The sequence below is a fragment of the Neolamprologus multifasciatus genome, chromosome 22 (genome assembly GCF_963576455.1).
Source record: "Neolamprologus multifasciatus chromosome 22, fNeoMul1.2, whole genome shotgun sequence".
In the NCBI taxonomy this organism is placed as follows: domain Eukaryota; kingdom Metazoa; phylum Chordata; class Actinopteri; order Cichliformes; family Cichlidae; genus Neolamprologus; species Neolamprologus multifasciatus.
Window position 1 is genome coordinate 33891994 of NC_140459.1, and position 22481 is coordinate 33914474.

The window sequence follows — 22481 nt, forward strand, 5'->3', positions numbered from 1 at the left end:
AGCCAGAAATCTGTCCCTTTCTATAGCTGCAGCTGAGCAAAGCAAGATATCAGGGTGCCGACAAAATAATAAATACCTCAATTTTCAGGTAGATGATGATGAGACCTGTGGCCGTGGAGTTCACATCTCTGAGCAGCAGAGAAGTGATCAATCCACAGAAAAAAAATCCACTAAAACTGCAAGAAACTCTGCTGTCTGCAGCCCTGTTTCCAAGCTGCCATTTTACTTTTCATTTCACAGGTTTTATGCTTTGATATTAGAGTGTATTGTTTGCTAGATCGAGTGCAGCAGCATCAGTGACTGTATAAAAGATATAACCCCACTGCACAAAAACACACACCAGCTGGATGTGACCACGAAGCCCGGCTGCTCCAGTTCTGATGGTCTCTGCTGCTTTTACTGCTACTGATGACTAAATTAAGCTAAATACAACCACGTCACTACAATTAAAATGACACATAGCTTAGCATCCTATAGTTCTGCACGGCGTCCAACATCACTGTAGCATTCTGTTAGTTTGTTAGCTAGATTAGCTGTTAGCATACACTAATTCTGTTACCCTATTTTACAGAGATGACATCAGCTGTACGCTCCACAGAGGCCCACGTTTACACTTCAGATCAGAATTATCTGGAAATTAAATTTAAAGTTTCACAGAGCGCTGTACAGCCTGGTAACATGGAAACTTTAAATAAAATGTTAGACTAAAAAACACAACAGCAGGAAGTTTAATAAAAGTGTAATTAGTTCTTTTATGTAATAACAGGATAGCCAGGAGTCCGTTAGCGTCAAGCTAGGTTTCCTCTTGGAGAAATACCCTCCCATTCATCACAGCTGTGCTGTGTCAGATGTTCTGTTGACCCACTGAGAGAGGCATTTATATATATATATAGTGTGTGTTATGAGACTTATGAGACTTATTTCCGACCGTTCCCTTTGCCCACGCTGCTACAGCTAAGAAACACCGACCAAGTCCCACTCCAAGCCTCCATCCTGCCACCATCACAACATTAACAGCAAACTCATGACTCAGTGATGGAGACCATGGGAAGAGTTGTTTAGTGAAGTCATTCAGTCAATTAATGAGTCTACATGTTTGTGAGTACTTTGAGGACCATTTTATGTCCATGCAGTGCAAATAACAAAAGATTAAAACAATGACTAAAACAATTTTAAGCCTTTGTGTTTTATTACAGGATTTGACACCAGTGAGCTGATTTAAACCCGAGCTACAAACTTAGATGCTGAAATGTTTTCCTGTTTCCAAGCAGCTCACTATGGTGACAACTGATGCTTTTTTAAAAAGACATTCATGTGTTGTCTGGACATGATTGTGTTAGTATAAATATGGTAAATTGTAGAAATGATCGGGTTTTGCACATTTAAAGAATCCAGAGAGTCGTTAAGTTTGCCAGACATGAACTTTGTGGACGTGGACATCAAAACAACATTTAATGGAGAATAGAGAGCAGGAGGAATCAGACCAATCAGGCATGGTTTCTCACAGTTGAGCTGATCCAGGGTTTGTAACCACGGTTCAAAAACAATCATTTTATTAAGCATGTAAACACAATTAAATCATTTCTGCTATTCAATACAAAACTTCAGCCCTCACAGATACAGCTTCATCAGGACTCGTCAAGTCCAGGACAGGCAGACATGGCACAGAACTTGCTATGAACTCCAGTTTGAACTCAACTCAGTTCAAACTGGTTTCTTGGCAGAATTTTAAAGAAGCCCCGCCCCTTCCTTACTGAAACTTAATATAATCTCCACTTGATCGCTACATGTGATCAGTGAACTGCACATTACAGCTGAATAGTTCAAACTAATAATTTTATTTTAGTAATAACTACTTTTTAAAAACATGAATCATGAAAGAATAAGCAGTGGTGGGGTCCTTGGGCCGGGGCCCCCCTGTGTGGCGTTTGCATGTTCTCCCTGTGCCGGTGCAGGTGAGCGCTTATCCTGGTCGCCAGTTTTAGGGTATGACAATCCAGATAATGGTGATAGATAGATAACCTGTGTAGAGTGAATTAGCTTTGTAGTATAGGGCGCTGGTTGTTAGGGTTGTGTTTGTCCAGCCTTCTGCCCGATGAAAACGTTCTCCTTTAGCATGAGGCTAAAACTCTGATCTGGGAAATGTTTCGAGATTTAGTAGAACTCATAACGCCCGACCATATTACACTGTGTGTGTTTGGAATATACTCAGTTGTAATATATATATAGTCGCACACTATTACCATTATTATTTAAATAAACAATATAAAGTACAGTCGTCCCCTGGTAACGTCAACAAAACGTACTCAAATTTATTGCTGAGTTATTATATTGGACTTCATTAGATACAGAAGTGTAACTAATACAGGTGGACAAACACATCATAATAAAGTAAACAACATACTCCACACAAACACACACACACAGACGCACAAACACACAGACGCACAAACACACACACACGCGCGCACACCCACAAACACACGCACAAACACACACACACGCGCACAAGCACACACACGCACGCGCGCACACACGCACACACACACGCACACACACACACACAAGCACACGCGCGCGCGCACACACAAACACACACACACGCACGCACACACACACAAGCACACGCGCGCGCGCGCACACATGCACACACACAGGCACACACAAACACACAAGCACACGCGCGCGCGCACACATGCACACACACACACACACACACACAAGCACACGCGCGCGCGCACACACATGCACACACACACGCACACACAAACACACATGCACACACACACACGCGCGCACACACGCACACACACACACGCACACACACACAAGCACGCGCGCGCACACACATGCACACACACACACGCACACGCACACACACACGCACACACAAACACACACACACACACACGCACACACGCGCGCGCACACACACATGCACACACACACACGCACGCACAAACACACACGCACACACACACGCACACACACACACACGCACGCACAAACACACATGCACACGCGCACACACACGCACACACACGCACACACACACACGGACTGAAGGAACAAATTCCAAATGATGTTTTTCCATAAGAATCCAGGACAGATTGTTGCAAACAGCCAACATCACTACTCTTAGTAAATGTGTCTGGATGGGATCTGGTCCATGAGGAGAACTTCCCAGTCGCTCCCAGTCGCTCCCAGTCGCTCCTCAGATGCTGCCAAGACACAGCGAGGCATTGGTGCCGCCGAAGCCGAATGAATTAGTGAGGGCTACCCGTCGACCCCGAGTCTGCCATTGCTGCGCTGTGCAGGGAACGTAATTCAAGTCGAACTCGGGCTCTGTTCGGTCCAGGTTAAGGGTCGGGGGCAGGACTTTGTGGTAACAGGCCAGAGCGGTGAAAGCTGCCTCCAGAGCCCCAGCAGCCCCGAGCAGATGTCCCGTGGCCCCCTTGGTAGAGGACACAGCCAGGAGGCTAGCACTTTGCTGGAAAAGTCTCTTGATGGCTGCATTTTCTGCTGCGTCTCCCAAAGGTGTCGATGTGGCGTGAGCATTTATATACGTGACATCAGCCAGAGAGACATCTGCATCTTTTAAGGCTGCAGACATGCACCTGTGGAGACGGTACGAAAGAGGACGTTTAAGGATAACTTGTTTCTTGCTTGTGTTGCTTTTGCTACCCTACAGATTCTTATTGCTGCATTTAAACAACGACATGAATGAATACATGTCAGCACAGATTTCAAGTCTTTTTTTCAGGATGTTGTCATATTGACTTCTCTGTGAAACGAAACACCCAACATACCCATAACAACTGACTGAAACTGTAACCACTATAAAGAGGACTTGGTTCCCAGCCTTAGTGTTGCTTTGCTCCCCATTGTATCCATATAAGGTGAAATCATGGTATAGGCCAGATTTCTAATGTTCAAGTTATAAAATGTGAGGCTATGATGATGTTGTGATGGCTACAGCCATGTTTTATACTGTATGGTTTACACCAGTATCTGCTACGATGAAAGGATGGAGACTTTTAAAAGATAAAAACATGTCAGCGTGTTGACCTTAGTTTGTCACAAATGCTTTATGTGAAAACTTCCAGCCTGGACATAATATCACTAAGACAGAGAAGCTGTGCTAAGGGGACAGAATCCCTCAACGACCCCAAACCTCTGATAGAAAACTCCATTAACATACAGAACAGAGAGACCAGTCCAGGCTTGTTGGTGTTTTTAAAGCGTCACAGGCATTTTAAGGTTTTTTTAAAGGAAGACAAGTAAATCTTTACTCATCTTCAACATTTCAACCTGGTAAAACACTCTTACCACCAAGCACAAAGCAACAAGCTTCCTGTATAACTAATTAGGCCAGCACAATAACATGCTCGCTGGCTCTCACTCAGGCGGTACCCGTCTCCTGCCCCTTCATCCATCCTTTAACCCTGGAGAACCCATGGGGTCAGAGCCGATTGGTTTTTCTAGGGAAACCATGGGGTCAAATTTGACCCCATGGTTTCTCCAGGGTTAAGATGCTGCTGCCAGGTGGATGCAACAAAATGTCAGTAGTCTAAAAAATGGAAAATATAAAGATAAAGAAAATTATAAATTGTAACTGATGCGAAAATCACCTAATCTTACAATCGTGTGTTTGCGACTAACATAAAAATCAGCACACACAATTTGAATATGAGAAACAACAGCACATTAGTGTTTGTGCCTTACATATATCAGCATACAACACAGCTGATCAATGATGTTTTAAACCCGAGGTTGTTTCCAGAATAATATTTTCATAATCAACTGAAAAATGATATTTCAAAACTCTTTCTAAAGCACAGGTACTTTAACAATTACATAGCAGCCTATATTCAGCTCGTTCTCTACCATAGCCTGCCTACAATTAGTGGTCCAGTCCAAAGACATGTGTGTCCATGTAATTTGTGACTCTAACATGGCTGAGATGAGAGTGAGTTAGATAAAGTGTTAAACGGTATAGAATAGAATAGAGTGCTGTATGAATCTAAAATAACGTGTCTGTTATCCTGTCTTCTCTCACTTCAACCGGTCGCAGCAGATGGCCCCGCCCATACATGCCAACCCTCACGATTTTTCTGGGAGAATCACGAATTTCAATGCCCCTCCCGACAATCTCCCGGAGCCACCATTCTCCCGAATATCTCCTGATTTTCCACCTGAACAACAAAATTGAAAAACCATATCCCAGAATTCATAGAACGGCCCAGCCAATTCAAGTTTCCAACAATGGCGGCAGTAGGGCTGCCACAAACGATTATTTTGATAGTCGACTAGTCACCGATTATTTTTGCGATTAGTCGACTAATCAGATCATCATCCATTGGACGTAAAACGTACGGCTTATTGCACCAGCAGCATCTGCTCTTATATAACTATCATTAGCTTACAGCTTTAAGTGTTTAAGGTATGTGCTAACTAAAAATAAAGACAAGATGATAGTTTGTTAAATTTTAATGAAATTTGCAGATTGTCTCGAGCATCTCACACTTCTGATAATCAGCTGTCTGCTTGACGTTTATTCAGCTGTGTAAAAACTTTAATCTCAGCCAAACCGATTTACTCAGGAACAAATAAAACACTAAAAAAAAGCCAAACAATAACATTTTTAAGTTATCTAAGTGACTTATATATCATGTTTAACCTGAGTAGCGAAAGACGGCGGTGGGTTTGAAAACGCTTTGCCGGGAGTCCGGTGCTCTCACGGCTCTAGTTAGCCTAGCCCCCGGCTAGCTATCGAGCTAGTGGCTAACAGACGTCTCCGAAAACGTAGGAGCGCTTTTGAAAATATGTGGTGTCTTGATAAACTGAGCAGATATTTGAGGTTTACACAGCTACATTCTCGCCTGAAAATATGTTAAACGTTTATTTTGTGACCCAGAAAGAATAATAAGAGTAATATTAAAACTAACTAGCTGCCGCCATTGTTGGAAACTGAGCTGGGCTGCGCTATGAATTCTGGGACAGAGCTTCTTCTTCTTCGGGGTTTAACGGCAGCTGGCATCCTTGTACATGCAGTGCTGCCATCTTCTGTTTCAGTCCGTTATTACACTCTTAAATCCTTCTACTTATTCCTGCGTCTTTTGGGATCTTACAAAGCTTCAAACGACGCGTCGACTATTAAATCCATCGTCAACGAATCGTCGACGTAATCGTGACTAGTCGACTAATCGTGGCAGCCCTAGGCGGCAGCTAGTTAGTTTTAATATTACTCTTATTACTCTTCCTGGGTCACAAAATAAACTTTTAACATATTTTCAGACAAGAATGTAGCTGTGTAAACCTCAAATATCTGAGCCGGCGAGAACAGTCAACTCCCGGCACATCGTTTTCAACCCCCGCCACTCAGTCACTCAGATAACTTAAAAATTTTATTGTTTGGCTTTTTTCAGTGTTTTATTTGTTCGTGAGTAAATTGGTTTGAGGTTAAAGTTATTAGATTAGATTAAATACACCGGGAGAGCTCGTGACGTAATTCTGAAGGCTAGACCGTCCAATTTCACAGTCGCTCACTTCCAGCCTACCCGGCCTTCGGAGGACCCGGCCCACTTAGACCGCGAAGGACAGGTCCTCAGGTGACCACCACCACTGTTTCCAGCCACCCCCCCTCCCCCCACCCCCACAACAGCCCTTTTGAATGTCTCCTTAATTCTGAGGTCTCAAGGTTGGCAAGTATGGCCCCCCCCCCTCCCTGAGCCTGGTTCTGCTGGAGGTTTCTTCCTGTTAAAAGGGAGTTTTTCCTTCCCACTGTCGCCAAAGTGCTGCTCATAGGGGGTCATATGATTGTTGGGTTTTTCTCTGTATGTATTACTGTAGGATCTACTGTACAATATAAAGCGCCTTGAGGCGACTGCTGTTGTGATTTGGCGCTGTGTAAATAAAATTGAATTGTATTGATTTTCGAAAAATGTGGCTTAAACTCTGACATATAGTCTAATGTGCACTCATTTTCTTCCACTTACCCAACCCACATAGAGTAAGCTGGAGTACCTGGAGAGAACCCGTGGAGACACAGGGAGAACCTGCAAACTCCACACAGAAATGTCCTGGGCAGAACTAGAAACCTTCTTGTTGTGAGGCAACAGTGCTAACCACCACATCATCTGCCACCCATCAGTAAGACTACAAACATTACATGGAGCTGCATGGTTGATATGTACCTGTTGCATCCAATCCATTTTTTTGGTCTTTCTATCTGGGATCCAGTTTTATAAATTCACAGTTTCATAAACACCACTTGTGAAATTTTGGGCATATTTCTGCATAAAGTAACTATATTTGTTCTTACCCTACTTTACTGATTATCAGTAATTTTAAAAATATATAAATACTAATATGAGCAAAAAAACCCAAACAAACAAGAAACAGCATCATCAAGTGAGAAAACTTTGAAATGAGTCACCTGAATGCCCCATCGCCATCCACAGTAGGAGCAGTTATGTGAGTAGCATCCCCTGAGAGCCCATAACCCAGGACCTCTGCGTAAATCCGGGCTCCTCTACTCACTGCATGGTCCAGATCCTCCAGCAGCAGCACAGCTGCTCCTTCTCCCATTACAAAACCTTCTCTTTCTGGATGAAAAGGCCTTGATGCAAGTGTAGGGTTGTTATTCCACTTGGTCGCGAGGGCACGGGCCCTAGCAAAGCCAGCTAATGAAAGTGGCCCCACACAGGATTCTGTGCCCCCTGCAACCATAGCAACTGCATCCCCGTGAGCGATGAACCTGGCTGCATCACCTACGGCATGTGCACCTGTGGTGCAAGCGGTGGACACGGCATGATTGGGACCCTTTAGCTTGTGTTTGATGCTTATGTGTCCAGCAGCCATGTTGACAAGGATGCGTGGCACAAAGAATGGACTCACTTTGTTGTAGCCCTTCTCTTGGAAGAGGGCGGAGGTGCGAGCGATTTCGTCCAGCGACACCATGCCCATCCCAACAGCCACCCCTGTGCTGAGCTGCTGCTCTGGGCTTTTGGGACACCAGCCTGCATCCTCCAGGGCCAGCTGAGTAGCTCCAAGGGCCATTACGGTTGCTGATGACATGCTACTGATCTCTTTACGAGAAGCAAATGTTTCCTCTTCAAACTGACCCTCCTTGGTTCCTCTGGGCACCAGAGCTGCCACTCTACAGGGGAGAGTCCTGTACTCTTCTGAGTCCAGGGAAACTACCCCACTCTGACCTTTGATCAGACGGTCCCAGGACAGAGCAGTGCCTGTGCCCAGAGGACAAACTAACCCTATTCCTGTGATAACAACCCTCCTTCTTTGTTGCAGTCCAGAGCTGTGGTGCCTCGACTCCTGATTCGGACAAACACCGGCATTCTTGTGCAGAAGCGTCCTTATGTTCTGTGGTCTCAACCGTAGTTTATTCCAACAAAACAGTGAAAAAACAGACATCCTGCTGTCTGTGTAAGCTTTGACAGCTTCAGGCTTAGTTGGACTGGAGTTTTTACTGTAAATATCAGAGGAAAAAGGAAATATAGTTTAGAAAAAAATATATAAATGACGGACTTACATAAACTAATTACAGAACAGACCAAACTAGAGTTAGCAGTTATTTATGATGTCCGTGTCCATGCCTTCCTTGTGTTTGTCTTCAGCTGTATTTAGGTAGTATTAGTAAAGGCCAGATCCATTTAAATGGCCAACAAAAATCAACCAACTCAATACCACAGGAAGAAAACATATAAAAGTGTTTAATTGTGGATAATTATGGCACAAATATTCAAACACATTTTTTTAAGTCCTTCGGACGAACCAAACATTTATTCAGGCTGTGATGGGGCAGCTTCCTTTAGGACCCTAAAGTAGCTACTTAACGTTAGCTATTGCATTGAAAACTTACAAGATTTTGTTTTTACAAGAAATATCAACATGGCTGTTTCACCAGCGGTCACAACGTTGTGTGAGAATCCAAACGAAGTCTTCTTAGATGTCACAAAGTTGTTGCTTACATACGCGGACAACATTATAAGGTAAGGCAACGAAACGCTAGGAAAGCTTACCCAGCTGCAGTCGAGCCTCGGTGTTTGTACGCTTGTAGCTGTTAATGTAATGCCCTTTAGCTTTATGTCACTCGCCGACTCCTAGAAAATCATGGCATAACTATTGAAATGGGTTTAAATGACTTAACAGAAAACAGTTTTTGGTGATGTAAAATACATTTATATATTTACACGTTCATTAAGCGATTTATTGCTACGAGGACAGTGACGCTAAATATGTCAGTGCAGGTGTCAATAAAGGAGAATGCTATTCTTCAATAAACGTCCACAGAAGTACGTGTCATAACCACAGATGTCTTTGGTTTGCACGTGGGTCGTTTCATCTGAAAATCATGTTTTGGGGGTTTGTTTGTTGTTTGTTTGTTCGTTTTATTTTTCTGCTTGACCCTCTGCGTATGGCTAACCAACCAGAGGTATAGTGGCGGTGGACAAGAAAAGGAAGTCAGCTGTAATGATAGATGTAGGGATACCAAGTGATAAACCCGCCCCCACACAAACTGGCCTCTCTTACTGTAAAAGTGAAATCAGGATATGAGAAATCTGTAAATTGAGACTGATCAAAAAATGTCTGAGTATTGGCTTCTCAAAATATGAACTGCCCCGTGTTTGAGCACACTGAAACCAACTTAACACTGCAGAAGACTACGAATAGCAGTTTCTGAATGGTATATCTATATACCTATTACTATTTTGTTTTTGTTGTACAACAACTGTCACTGTATCGTGAAATTTAAATGAATAAAAATAAAACTTTCTAGTTTTTATGACTATGAATTTCACATTTTCTAATTAGCGTTCTTCATCTTTTGTTTTGCGTAATTGTAAAATGCAACCTTGTAGCATTCTGAAACATCTGTAATAGTTTCTGAGATGTTCAAACATTGCCTCAGATATCCGGAAAAGTACTTTATATATGAAGCTACCATTTTTATAGCGATCAGTGTACATGTGTAAACTTTGAACCATGATTTTTTGGGGGTAAATTGACAGTGAAGCAGAGGGCCCACGATAATTTGCGCTAGAGTAATCCATATATGTTGTCTGCTTAGCTGAGATGATACTTGTGTAGAAAAACAGTGGATTCAAGGCACATTATATCTGCTGGCAGATACTGGACAACTTACATGCCAACACTGAAAATGTGCGATTGGTTGGTATCAGTCAGTATTCCTCAGATGATTACTATTATATGTCATCTCTAACAGGTATCCCAATGAAGAGAAATACAGATCAATACGCATTGGGAATCCAACTTTCTCCACAAAGCTGTTGCCTGTCAAAGGTGCTGTAGAATGTCTCTTTGAGATGGGATTTGAGGAGGTAATTGATTCATTTCTACTGTGCCAGATGGCTTCTACTATAGAAGCGAGCTGGTGTTTTTGCTGTGTAGAACTTGCCTAGAAATCCATTGGACATTTCTCACTTGCTTGACTGTGAGCAAACTACCTCTTGCCAGGCTGAGACTCACTTAGTCTTCCCCAAGTCTGCATCAGTGGAAAAGCTGAAGCTCATCAGGGAATCTATTGCCACAGAAAGGGACCAGAGGCTGCGTGAGGGATGTCCTGTCCAACCGGCTCCTGAGCCTGCTGCAGCTTCAGCAGCGGTGAGCTCTACTGCTGCGGCTAACCTATCGGCAGCATCACCAGCACAGCAGCCACCGACCTTGGTAAATAAAGACACTCTCACTGATGAATCAGAGTAGAGAAACCCTGATTAAATTGGGTCATGCCAACTCTAGTCTCTTTTTACAGAGCATAGAGACCTCCTTGGACAGATTTGTGACCAATAAATAATGTAACACAGAAATGAGCCACTTGGAACATTAGTTTGTTACTGTTGTGGATTTTCATCCATGGATGTTGGACAGCTGACCAAGCCGCCTGGCATTCCAGGGCTGGGAGATCTTACAATGATTTAGCTGAAGTCATGTGATACAGTTATTAATTATGGATAAGACTCACTCTATAAGCCAAAAACACAAAGGATCTTCTTTTTGTTACTTTTATTTTGAAAGGATCTTCAGTTTCCTGATCCGTACAGAGGATATTTTCTCTACAACGTGGACAGAACTGAAAAAATAAAGCAGTGTGACTTTATATCAGTTATGCTTTCAAGTTATAGGACATCATAGTTTCAGTAGTTGGTGAGGAAACTATTAATAGCGCTATTTTAAGCTTCCGCCAAATGCCTGAACAACGCCTGAACAACATTCACTTCCTTGAATGACACATCGGAGACCTGTCTGTTTATTTGCCTCTGTGTCAGGAGAGCAGCATGAGCTTCTTTGTGACTCTGCAAACAAACTTCCAACATGTGCTGCTTTATGAAAACCTTGAGCTGCAGCAGAAAGCCCGGCGTTTGATCCCTCACCAGAAGCTGTACTCTGCTGCTCAACAGAAGCTGAAGGAGGCTAATGAGTCCGACCCAAGTAAGAAAATGTCACCCACAGAAAACTTGGATATGTAATGTGTGTGTGTGGTGAAGTTTTTGACTTGCTGTCCTGTTTTCAGAATGTAAACTTGGAATAGAAGACTTCTTGGTGCTGGAATTGCTCTGGTGGTTCAAAAATTGCTTCTTCACCTGGGTGGACTGTTTGCCCTGCCGCCTCTGTGATGGACAGACTCAGAACGCTCCCTCCTTCAGTCCTAACACCGATGAACAACACTGGGGAGCCCAGCGAGTGGAAAACCACTTTTGTCCGAGCTGCCGGGTTTCCACCAGATTCCCCAGGTGAGTGAAGGTTATACGTTTGCATTGGGTTGCCAAACAAGTACGGCGAGTTAGGCGGGGATATGTTGCTTTCCACTGCTCGCTGAACAATTTCCTATGTAGAGAACAAAACGAAGACATCAGCAGTATGTAGCATATTATGTAGTTAAGAAAGATATGGGCAGCGAAACATGTTTTGTTTTATGTTTTAACTAAAAACTGTTAAGTGAAGCAGAATTCTGCTTCACATTGTTGTTGGATCACAAGAAAAAGGAAACAAATATTCAGATGTTCACTGTAGAAATCAAAGAACTACAGAGGCAGGAAATATCTCTGAAACCTAAAACAACAAATGTTTGAATGTGTGTAGAAAGAAATACTGAAAATTAATAAACACACATTTCAGAGAATATGGGATACATTAAACAGCGTTATTAAAAATAGTTGTGAACAGCACAAGGAGTTCAATATGTTACTGATAACTACATCATAAAGGATGATGGTGCTGACGTAGTTTTAACAGTTAGTTTGTAAACGCTGGATCAAATCTGTCCTGAGCTCCTGAAGACTGGGATCAAAGCCAGAGAGAAACAAGTGTAAATACAGTAAATCCTGTGTGTGTGTGTGTGTGTGTCATATTGTTAAACCAGGTATAACAATCCTGAGAAGCTGCTGGAGACCAAGAGAGGGCGCTGTGGGGAATGGGCCAACTGTTTCACCCTGTGCTGCAGGGCTGTTGGCCTTGAGGCCAGGTACATCTGGGACAGCACAGGTATGTCCGTCATTGGACACCTTTTCTGCTTCTCCGCTCAAAGAGGAAAGATGTCAGGTTACTCTGCTCTGTCGCGCTCTTACATTTCTCAGCGTCACTGCTTCACACAGACTGTTTAACTTGAGTTTGTATCATTAAAGTAACCTGAAAGATGAGCTTCAGTGTGTATGTTGACAGGCTCATACCTGCTTGTAAGAAAACGTTATCACATCTCCTAAGAGTCCTGCGTGATCTGCTGGTGTGTAAATGTCGTGTTCCCTGTGCTGTTTCAGACCACGTGTGGACAGAGATTTACTCCGTCGCTCAGCGCCGATGGCTTCACTGCGATCCATGTGAGAATATCTGTGATAAGCCTCTTCTGTATGAGGTCGGTTGGGGGAAGAAATTGGCCTATGTTCTGGGTTTCTCCAAGGACCAGGTACAAGAAATGGACACATGCTCGTACTGTTGTAACTTGTCCTACTATTGTGTTATTATTTAACACGAATGCTGTTATCTGCACTTTCTCACTTTGTGTTGAGGTGTAGATGTTTCTGTGTTTACTGTTTACATATCGACTCCCCCTCAAAGTCAAAGTTGAGTTAAGTGTATATCTGAGAGCAGCTCAGATAATTACAGCTGGTTGTTTGAACAGTTGTGGATTTGTGCTGTAGGTGGTTGATGTGACATGGAGGTATTCCTGCAATCATCCAGAGGTTGTGTTGAGAAGGACCAGGGTTCAGGAGGCCTGGCTGCTGCACACCATTAATAGGGTCTCTGCAGTGGTGAGACGAACTCATTTAACAGACTAATTACTGCGGCGTCTCTGGTGTGAAGCACTCACCTGCTGCTCTGTCACTACAGCGGCAGCAGTTCCTGAGTCCAGAGAGGAAGAAAGAACTGACAGAGAGGCTGCTCGTCGAGTTGGTGGAGTTCATCTCTCCGAAGAAACCTAAAGCAGGAGAGCTGGGTGGGCGCAACTCTGGCTCTCTGGCCTGGAGAATAGCTCGGGGAGAGACCGGAGCGAGCGATGAAGAAACCCCCACAAAGGTACCGTACAGCAAAAGATGGCCTCTGGCATGTTTGAGCAGACGTTTAAACAGGCTTCTTGTTATCAGCAATATACAAAATATCCCTTTGATTCTGCTGTAGCTGTGGCATCAGCATGTACAGAAAATGAGTAGATTCACCGTTTGGAAGTGTACAGTTTACTGAAAAACGTGTTTTCTTTCCAGGCTGTAGGTTTTGTGTTCACTCCGACTGACAAAGAGAAGAGTGACAAGATGCTCCACATACGCTACAGCGCCTCCAAAGACCAGTACTGCCGAGTGTCCAACGGCTCTGAAATGATCCAGAGCTGGCCTCGGTGCGCGTGGAGCTCGGAGTCGATTTTCAGAAAGGTGGAACAGGATTGGCAGATGGTATGTTTGTTTTTGTTTGATAGCCGTGTTGTTATCTTTTACCTTTATTCTCTGTATATGTATCATGTTCAAGCGCTAAGTGAACAAATGCTGGTCTCCTGTTCTAAATGGACAGTGCCACACCTCAGTTAGAGCTCATTCTACTGAGTTTATTTTAAACAGCATAGAAAACTGTTGTTTTTAAGCTCAGGGATGCTCCTGTGAGCTGTAAAATTATTTTATATATCCTATAATTATTAATAACAGTAGGTGTGGAAATGTCTCTTAATGCAAAATAAAGCAAATGCATTGAGTGACCGTGGCAAGAAAATCTGGATGTCCACAGAGTGGATGTGATTGCATTTCTTTAGGCGTACCTGGCTCGCACAGAAGGCTCTCCTGCAGGAAGAATCAGCTGGAAGTTTGACTTTGCTCCAGTAGGAATGAAGATCAAGTCCGTCTCTATCATGGCCAGCAGCCAGACCTACCACTCTGGGAAAGTCTGCTGGCATTTGCGCTCGGGCCCGTTTACTGCAGAGTTCCCCGGAGGTATCGGCATTAATCTGAAATACTCAACATCCTGTTTTGTGTTGCCGTGAAACCACCTGACTTCCTCCCCCACCTTTGAACTCTTAGATGGCACTGCGCAGTCCTTTTCCAATCTGTGCGGCTCTTCAGAGTTCATCGTTGCAGCGGAAGTGAGCGGGGGCACGGGGGAAACGGCGTGGCAGCATTCTCAGCTGTTCAGACAGAGCTTGAAGGAGACGGAGGAGTCTACGTTTGAAGTCATCGTTCATCTTCAAGATGTTGCAAGACGCTTATTTTATTAAATACGTGATCACTCTGACGTGCTCAGAGCTGTTTGGGTTGTAGTTTCAGTGCAATATAGAATTCCTCAGGATGATTGAACATGCATGGCCTAATGGTGGACTCATTAAGATATGACTTTCATTCCTGTCACACAATTTAATCTCTTACTTTGACTGAAGGCCATTTAACATGAGACTTGCACAGTTTTAACCATAAAGCCATATAGTTTTGCAATGTTTCCCTCCACTGTAAATGTGTTTGTAGTGCGTGGAGTCACATTCTGTTCTGTTAGGGTCCGAGTACTGCAGGTCTGTTGTTACTAATAAACTGTTTGATGTTAAATCTGCAAATTAAAAATGGGCTGTTTACCTACAATATTCAGTTATGTGTCCGATAGTACATTTAATAATGCTGTGTTGCTCTCGTGGTAAGATTTGAATGAAAGAAAACACGTGAGGACGCGTGGTAACCCCGGAGTAAAGGTAAAACAACGTATTCGTAGCACTAATAATATTACGCTGCCTGCTGTGACGAAGCTCCAACGGACTTTTGCCGCCATCTTGTGTTGAAAAAAGGAGGAAGGGTTACTACAAATTGACCTGTCCTATTGGTTGAAACGCCGGTGCGTTTGAAAAGCTTACACCTGATTGGTCGGCTTATCTACGAGACGGTTCGGCGTATATCTTGCAGATGGCGGAGCCGGACAGCGGTAGCTGCGGTTAGCTAGTACAGGCTTTATGTGTAAATGCAAAGTGTTTAATTAAATCAATTTTCAGAGCGTTTCAGATAAACTGCGCTTTTATTATGTTTCATTTTCACGTGAAATTGTAAACATATTTAATGCGTGACTTTTGTACAGTATTTATTTGAAAGCCTGTAGCCGGTTAGCATCTTTGTTGGAAGTTTAGGCCTACTGTGCCAGCGCTTGTCGATTTTAACAATAGCTGCGATACGCTCCAATCGTCTGCCTGTTTCGTTGCATTTTTAAGAGCTATCTTTTAAACGACCCCAAAAAGACATGGGATATAGACTGGTCTGGGTGTGTTTTAGCAAGTAAGACATTTTGTTATGTAGACGGACTTTGACTTGGACGGGAACTAAGACCTTTTGCGAGCTAGAAAAAAAAATAACAATCACAAAGGAAGATGTCCAACGGCGCTACAGGAAGCGGGGATCTGGCTTGGATGGTAAGTTTGTTTGGCACACGAGTAACGAACTTGGCTAAAAAAAAAAAAATATTAATTTTTTTTAAGTAATAGCGCTATCGCAATACTTTACAATGTTGTTTCAACCCAAGGGCAGCGCGAACCTCGACTATCTCCTCTCGATGGCATTTAAATTTCATCGCCAGCCGGTGTATTTGTTCTGCTGGCTGTTCATACAGTTGTTAAGGATGAGACATCTACAGTCTGTTTTTAAATTCTAGCTCGGCTACAAAGCAGTGAACTGGGTTGAGTCTTTTAACGTGAAGGGCCGGGAGGTCAAACGCGACATTCATCCTTTTCTTTTTGTGCCCTGATGGTTCCTTGTTTGTGTCTTCAAGCGAAAGTTGGAAGAAGCGTCTCATCGAGAGTGGTTTACGTGACTGTTTGTACCACTACATGCACGGCTAATACGTGATGACAAATGCAGTAGGAGATGTATTGAAAATGATCAGGAATTGCGAGCCAGCACTTCACACTATAGTTGTGCGGTGATCAGACCGCTCTGTGCCCTTCGTCAGGCTGACCTATTCACACCGACCGTCTGCTGTGCAGCTGCATTTAAACTTCTCTGCAGCATTAACATTGTTTTAATATCCGACTTTTGCTGTATGAGTACTACTGTAAGTAATACTGTAGCAACAGATTTGAACTAAAGTATTTAAAAATGCAGATGTTTACATGCGCTTCAAAAATCCTGTAACACAACAGTTACTTCAAGCACTGCATTGACGAGGTGACTGTAATTAATGCTTTTCTAATCCAGGTCTGTGTTTACATTCTGTACCATTAGACTTACTGTATGAGTATATTTTACTAATAGGCTGAACTTGAATCTTAGCATTTATCTAAGTGACCGGTTATTATCTGTTGTTTAAGCCTGTTGAATTTATTAATTTGTTAAAATAAGGTGAATATTTTTTTTCTGAGACCAACCCCCACCTCCTTGTTTTTGGGATTTCCTGCTTGTTAGTGTATGAGAATATATTTATTATAATATCATCAATTAATATATATTAAAGCGTATATAATACTATGAGCATAGTTATATTCATCACTTCATGACCAAAACATATGATTATGAACTACAGACAGAAATTCAACTTCTCATTAATTCACCACTACTATGAAAAAGTTGTAACAGACAACTTACAATTAAAACTTGGCTAATTGTTATTTTCATTTTTATCTGTTACTAACAGTCTGTCACTAAAGCACATCATCTGTTCTTAGTGTGCTTGCACCAACAAGGTGTTTAGCAGCGAGATTTTAACAAAACATTTTAGTACATTGTGCAGGGCGAGCTTAAAAAGTTTAGCAAATTGGTGGAGAAAAGAAAGGTTTCTGGAAGCCTCGTCAGAAATGCTCTCAGTGCAGTGGTGGTTGTTAAGTAGAGGTTAAGATTATATCATATTATTTCAAGAAAATTAGAAATAATTTTGCTGATGCTATGGAAAAATATACCGAAGTTGCTTTATTGATGTTTGCATCTTGCAAAAAGAAACACAAGTGTGCGGCGATGAGCGAAATTATAGAGCACCAGAACTGATGAAGCATAATTCAAATATAAGCACAAATTATGTAGTTTGAGTATCGTTTTCCCCAGAAATGTTTAAGTGAGAGTACAAAATAACAATTTAACACTTTAGTTTAACAGTAACTGAAATAACTTCATAAATCATCAGGAATCTGCATAAAATCGTCACATAATAAAAAGCACTTTACACAACTTGCCTCATTCACAACTATTTCTACTATAACTGCTTTCTATCTAACTTACATCCTCCCATGGCTGCATCACAGAGCAACTTGGGTTAGTAACTTGCCCAAAGATATTTGGCGTGCATACTGGAACAGCCAGGAATCAAACCGCCAACCTTTCAATAAGCAGACGACCTGCTCTACTTCGTGAGCTACAGCCACCCTGAAGCTCATGTCAAGGTTGGAGCTTTTTAACCAGCAGCTTAAAGCTGCTTTTTCCACTATATAACTGCATCAGTAATTTCCATCCACTACTTACTTATCTTGTCATACGCAGTGCAGCTAGTGATTACACACCAATACTAGGCGGAGTCATTTGTTTACGTTTGAGTCACACATCAGCAGCTGCTAATATCTCCTCTTTTATACCTGGTTGTAGTCAAAGATGTGTTTTTGGCTCCAGGGGTTGAACATGTCTGTTGGTTCCTCGATCACAGAGAACGATTTTCTTGCATATTTTGAAAAGCGTCGTGCTTTGCTGGAGGCTGTTGAAGTCGCTCTCTTTTTACGTGCTGATGCTTTTATTGTGTCTGCTTGTGTTGGTATTTACCTACGAAGAGCGCATTGATCCCAAAGAAGAGGTTTGTGATGTCCTTCAAGAACCCTGGAGAATTCCTGGGGAGTGCTTCAAGAAATTAAAAGAAAACTTAAGAGACTTAATGCGTGTTAAAGGATAAAGGAGTTCATGCCAAAAACAAAAAGTAGAATTGCCTGATTACGCTGTCCTATCCCATCTATGTTTCCAGATGTTTCAGCACTTTTGCTGCACCTATTTTCCATCTGCTAGTAAAACATAAAGAGATGAAATGTGACTCAAGACGTTTCGACAGTAATGTATGTTCAGTAAAACTTAAAGCTGGTATTTTTCTCAACTTTCAAACTAAAAATAAAACATGTCGTTTGGAATAAAGATGGTGGATTAGACCCCCTGCCCTCCAGTAACAATGAAGTTCAGTGCTGTGTATACCCTGGGTGTCTCATACAGCAGTAAATGAACTCACAACAAAACCATTCTGTGTAACAGGAGGCTGCGAATGGCAGAGGGGATGCTGGGAAAATGGAAGGGGCCAAGAAAGGATCCAAGTTATCTGTGGAGCGAGTGTACCAGAAGAAGACCCAGCTGGAGCACATCCTCCTCCGTCCAGACACGTACATTGGCTCTGTTGAGCCAATCACCCAGGTGGGTCCCAGGAGACTGCCTCCTGCTGGCTACAGAACTACCTGCAGTACAACTTCACTGGCATTTTACAAAGAGGGCTTCAAGCTTATTTTTGTGTCAGCAGTTTATAGAATAACGATCTTTATTTTAATTTTTTTCTTAAAATTATCTGCTAAAATGATTCTGTCTCCAGGTGAAAACCTGTTTGGCTAGAGTAGCACATCAATGGTTTACTGTGAGCTGCCTAAACCCTGCTCACAGTAAAAGTGCTTTGGTTTTGAACTGTCTCCCATCTTTACTGTTGTGTGTAGTACAGAGCCCATTGTCCTTTGGCTGTGTCATTTTTTGCTGTCTTTTGCAGATTATGTATCAAAATGTTTGCCCAGTTCAGAAGAGTTAATTGACAAGTTAACACAAGTTAGATCTTCCAAGACACTCCTGGTGCCCAGTGAAATAATACATACAAACGTCTGTCCACCAGTATAGCTGTAGTTTAAACCATTCACATTTTAATTAAAGGAATAATCAGTAACTGAATCTATAATTGAAAACCTGTTTTAATGGTTTTTTTATTCCTTCTGTTACTTCCTGAGACTGTTCTGATGAATATAACCTCAACATTCCTTAAACTTACTACTTCAGTCTAGTAGAGGTGGGAATCACCATACATCCCACAATACGATATTATCGCAATACTTAATGCACGATACGATATTATCGCAATACTTAACGCACGATACGATATTATTGCAATTTTTAAAAATATTTTGCGATATTCAGATTCTGTACATAAAGGTAAACTTTATCAATATTCATTTTCTCTAATATCAAAGTCTCACACTCAGTCTTTCTCTCATTTCAGTTTGATTGTTGACAAACTGAACGGTTTGTATTACAGTCTAGTCCAACTTAACTGAATCAACCATCTGGTACAATTATAGCTATTCTGAACTATGCAGTTTATGAAAACTATGCAGCCCCTTCAGCAACTGAAGAATTTGAAAGTAAATTAAAACAAAATATAATTTTACATTGAATAAAAAAGTTTTAAACTTAATTAAAATAAAACATGTCTTAAATTAAAATAAGTAAACTGTCATGTTTATTGCTGCCAAAAACAAGTTAAACACATTTGGACAGTGAAGGAATGTCAGGATTCTTGCTCAGAAAAAGGATCAACATGCTCTGAAGTCAGAGCACAAAAAGCTTTTTGTAACAAAGTATCGATTTCTGCTGTTTCTGTATCAATGCATTATTAGCAAACAAAATATCACCATACTACACAGTATCTAGTTTTCCCCCACCCCTACAGTCTAGTGATATCAGAAGAATTTGATTATTGTCATTATTTTTAATGTGTTTTGTTTTTTGCAACTCTTCCAGCAAATGTGGGTTTTTGATGAAGAGATTGGAATGAACCAGAGAGAAATCACCTATGTTCCTGGACTCTACAAAATCTTTGATGAAATTCTTGGTAAGTGATTCCAGACTGTTCTCTAATAAGTGTGGAAAAATGTTTCGATTAAAGATTCAAGTTGTTTAAGAAAACTTGTTAATGTGTGACTAGAAATTTGGATTATTTAGTTTAAAGATGTGTGTGCAGCTGGGCCGTCGTCATCTGGGCACATCACAGATCTGTTGTTCAGTTTAAGAAAACACGAGTAAATCCCGAATATGTGTGAAACATTTCAACATTTGTCTTTTACACACTGTATGAGGCATTATCATTGTAATGTTGGTATTATTCACTGAGTCAGGCTGTTGTTAGCACCGTTAGCACTGGACTTGATGTGTACAGTATCTCTATGTGAGCCTATTTATGACCTATTCAAAGTCAAATGTGTTTGAGGCAGCACGCAGTCATAGCTGCGGCCTTAACTTTATTTGGAGTCATGGTCAGTTAGCATACACTGGCTTAATAAAGCAGGCTGCATGTTATATATTAGCCTCTCAGACAAATGTAGAGTAATACTGTGTGCAGAGTGCAGCAGTGTGTGAGCTTTGAGATGATGCCACCCAAACACTGGGAGGGTTGTTGGTGGTGGTTTTCCTGCATACTTGGCCCTCTTGGCCTGCATGTTTGTATTTGAATAATGACACTGCTCCATTGTCTGGATATTAATGCCACCACTGTGTAATTGTATAGCAGGCAAAGATCTGAAACATTAATATTTCTAAAGAAGCACTTTCAGCAAAATGGTTTGTAGACCGAACGAGGTGCAGATTCATTTATTTGTAATTTCATCCAAATATGATATTTGTTATTTTTCAGTTTAGTGTAGTGATGAAATGATTGATGTTACAAAAGTTCATAATACAAACAAGTTCTAAAAATGTTCTGCTGCACTGTGAGTTTTACTCACACGCAGTAAAATATCTGAAGATATAAAATTGAGCACTATTTTTGGTACTTCTTGACACATTATAGAGCAAGCATAAAATGGCAACGATCCCTATTTAATGACGAATGTACGGTTATGCAAGGCATCAAATTCTCTATCATTTTGCTGTTATTTCTGCTGATCGTTGCTCACAATGTGTGTTGTTGCTGTACGCTGTGTGTACATGCAGCCATGGGAGCCTTATTTTTTTTAAATTAGTAAAATAGACATTTTATTAGCAAACGTGTTTGTCTTAGCGGTGGCTCAGTAATAATGTGACTGCTGTTTATTGTGATCTTTGGGTTGGTATGATATTGTTTGACAACAGTAGTTAGTTAGTTGTTTAGAGCTGTGCGTTCCATCAGGGTGAGCAAACCACTACTCGTTTATAGCCCTGCAGGGGGATTTACATTGAAAGGAGTCGTGGTATTTTATATTATTCATGAATTTGAAAGTCTTATGCAGATATGACCACTTGGCACAATTAAAATATATATAAACAAGTGTTCATTCACAGGTAGGAATCGGTATCGTTTAGTTTTTATCCGATACTGGTGCTAAACTTTTGAAACAGTGCCGGTGCTTAAAGAATGGAGAACACAAACTGGTCCAAAAACCTCTCATGTTTTTATTTTCAGCAGTCTCTTTTGTTCTGCAAAATGATAACCAAGTTAGCCTTTTCTGTTGATACAACATACCTCCTTTGGTTGGAACCGGTGCTTAAACAATGGAAAACTTTGTCCAAAAACCTCTCATTGTTGGCTGTTTTTGTGTAAAAAGATAACAATGTTAGTCTTTTCTGCAGCTGTAGGGCATATATGGTATCACTTTATTAAACAAGAAGACAGCCGCGTGTAGCTATGATGGTGTTTGCTAGTTCACCTTACATGCATTAATGTAATAACGTGGTTAGCCTACTCAACGTAAATTATACACGAACAACATTAAGCTACTCACGCAGAGAAGAACGGCTGCTGCTGCATCATCATCCTCATCATTTCTGCTACACTGGCAGGGCTAGGGGCCAGGACTCTCCTCTTCGGGTTTTTGGGGGATGTTGCTAACTCCGGGTCCGATAACAGGCACCACACCTGGAGTAGATGTGCTCGGTGTGAGGTCTCGCACCATGACCATGACCGATTACTAAAAATCATCCCAAAATAGGTTTTTGAGATAAATTCTGAACACAAGCGTAAATCTTGCCGAAATAAAATAAACTACAGATCATAAGCCGTGGTAATGGACGGCTGCTGGGATACTTTTGTTC

At 41.7% G+C, this 22481-nt stretch overlaps 3 protein-coding genes across 4 annotated transcripts in view; 2 read left to right on the plus strand and 1 right to left on the minus strand.

The window, feature by feature from the left end:
* Positions 1-1582: 1582 nt before the first annotated feature.
* On the minus strand, positions 1583-8732 carry oxsm (3-oxoacyl-ACP synthase, mitochondrial). Its single transcript, XM_085149714.1, has 2 exons — positions 7439-8732; positions 1583-3617 (listed from the first exon to the last, which is right to left on the minus strand). Exons 1-2 carry the CDS (start codon positions 8431-8433, stop codon positions 3215-3217), a joined length of 1398 nt encoding a protein of 465 aa, XP_085005840.1. The 5' UTR covers positions 8434-8732; the 3' UTR covers positions 1583-3214.
* A 93-nt stretch (positions 8733-8825) lies between these two features.
* Positions 8826-15068, plus strand: ngly1 (N-glycanase 1). Its single transcript, XM_085149698.1, has 12 exons — positions 8826-9011; positions 10247-10361; positions 10498-10707; positions 11307-11469; positions 11552-11771; positions 12401-12522; positions 12795-12940; positions 13176-13286; positions 13366-13551; positions 13737-13922; positions 14273-14450; positions 14538-15068. Exons 1-12 carry the CDS (start codon positions 8911-8913, stop codon positions 14729-14731), a joined length of 1932 nt encoding a protein of 643 aa, XP_085005824.1. The 5' UTR covers positions 8826-8910; the 3' UTR covers positions 14732-15068.
* A 126-nt stretch (positions 15069-15194) lies between these two features.
* Positions 15195-22481, plus strand: part of top2b (DNA topoisomerase II beta) — a 29177-nt gene continuing 21890 nt past the window's right edge. For both annotated transcript variants that reach the window (XM_085149668.1, XM_085149669.1), the window contains exons 1-3: positions 15195-15898; positions 18699-18854; positions 20217-20307. In XM_085149668.1, coding sequence (XP_085005794.1) covers positions 15857-15898; positions 18699-18854; positions 20217-20307 — 289 coding nt within the window. In that variant the 5' untranslated portion in view covers positions 15195-15856. The remainder of the gene's footprint in view (positions 15899-18698; positions 18855-20216; positions 20308-22481) is intronic.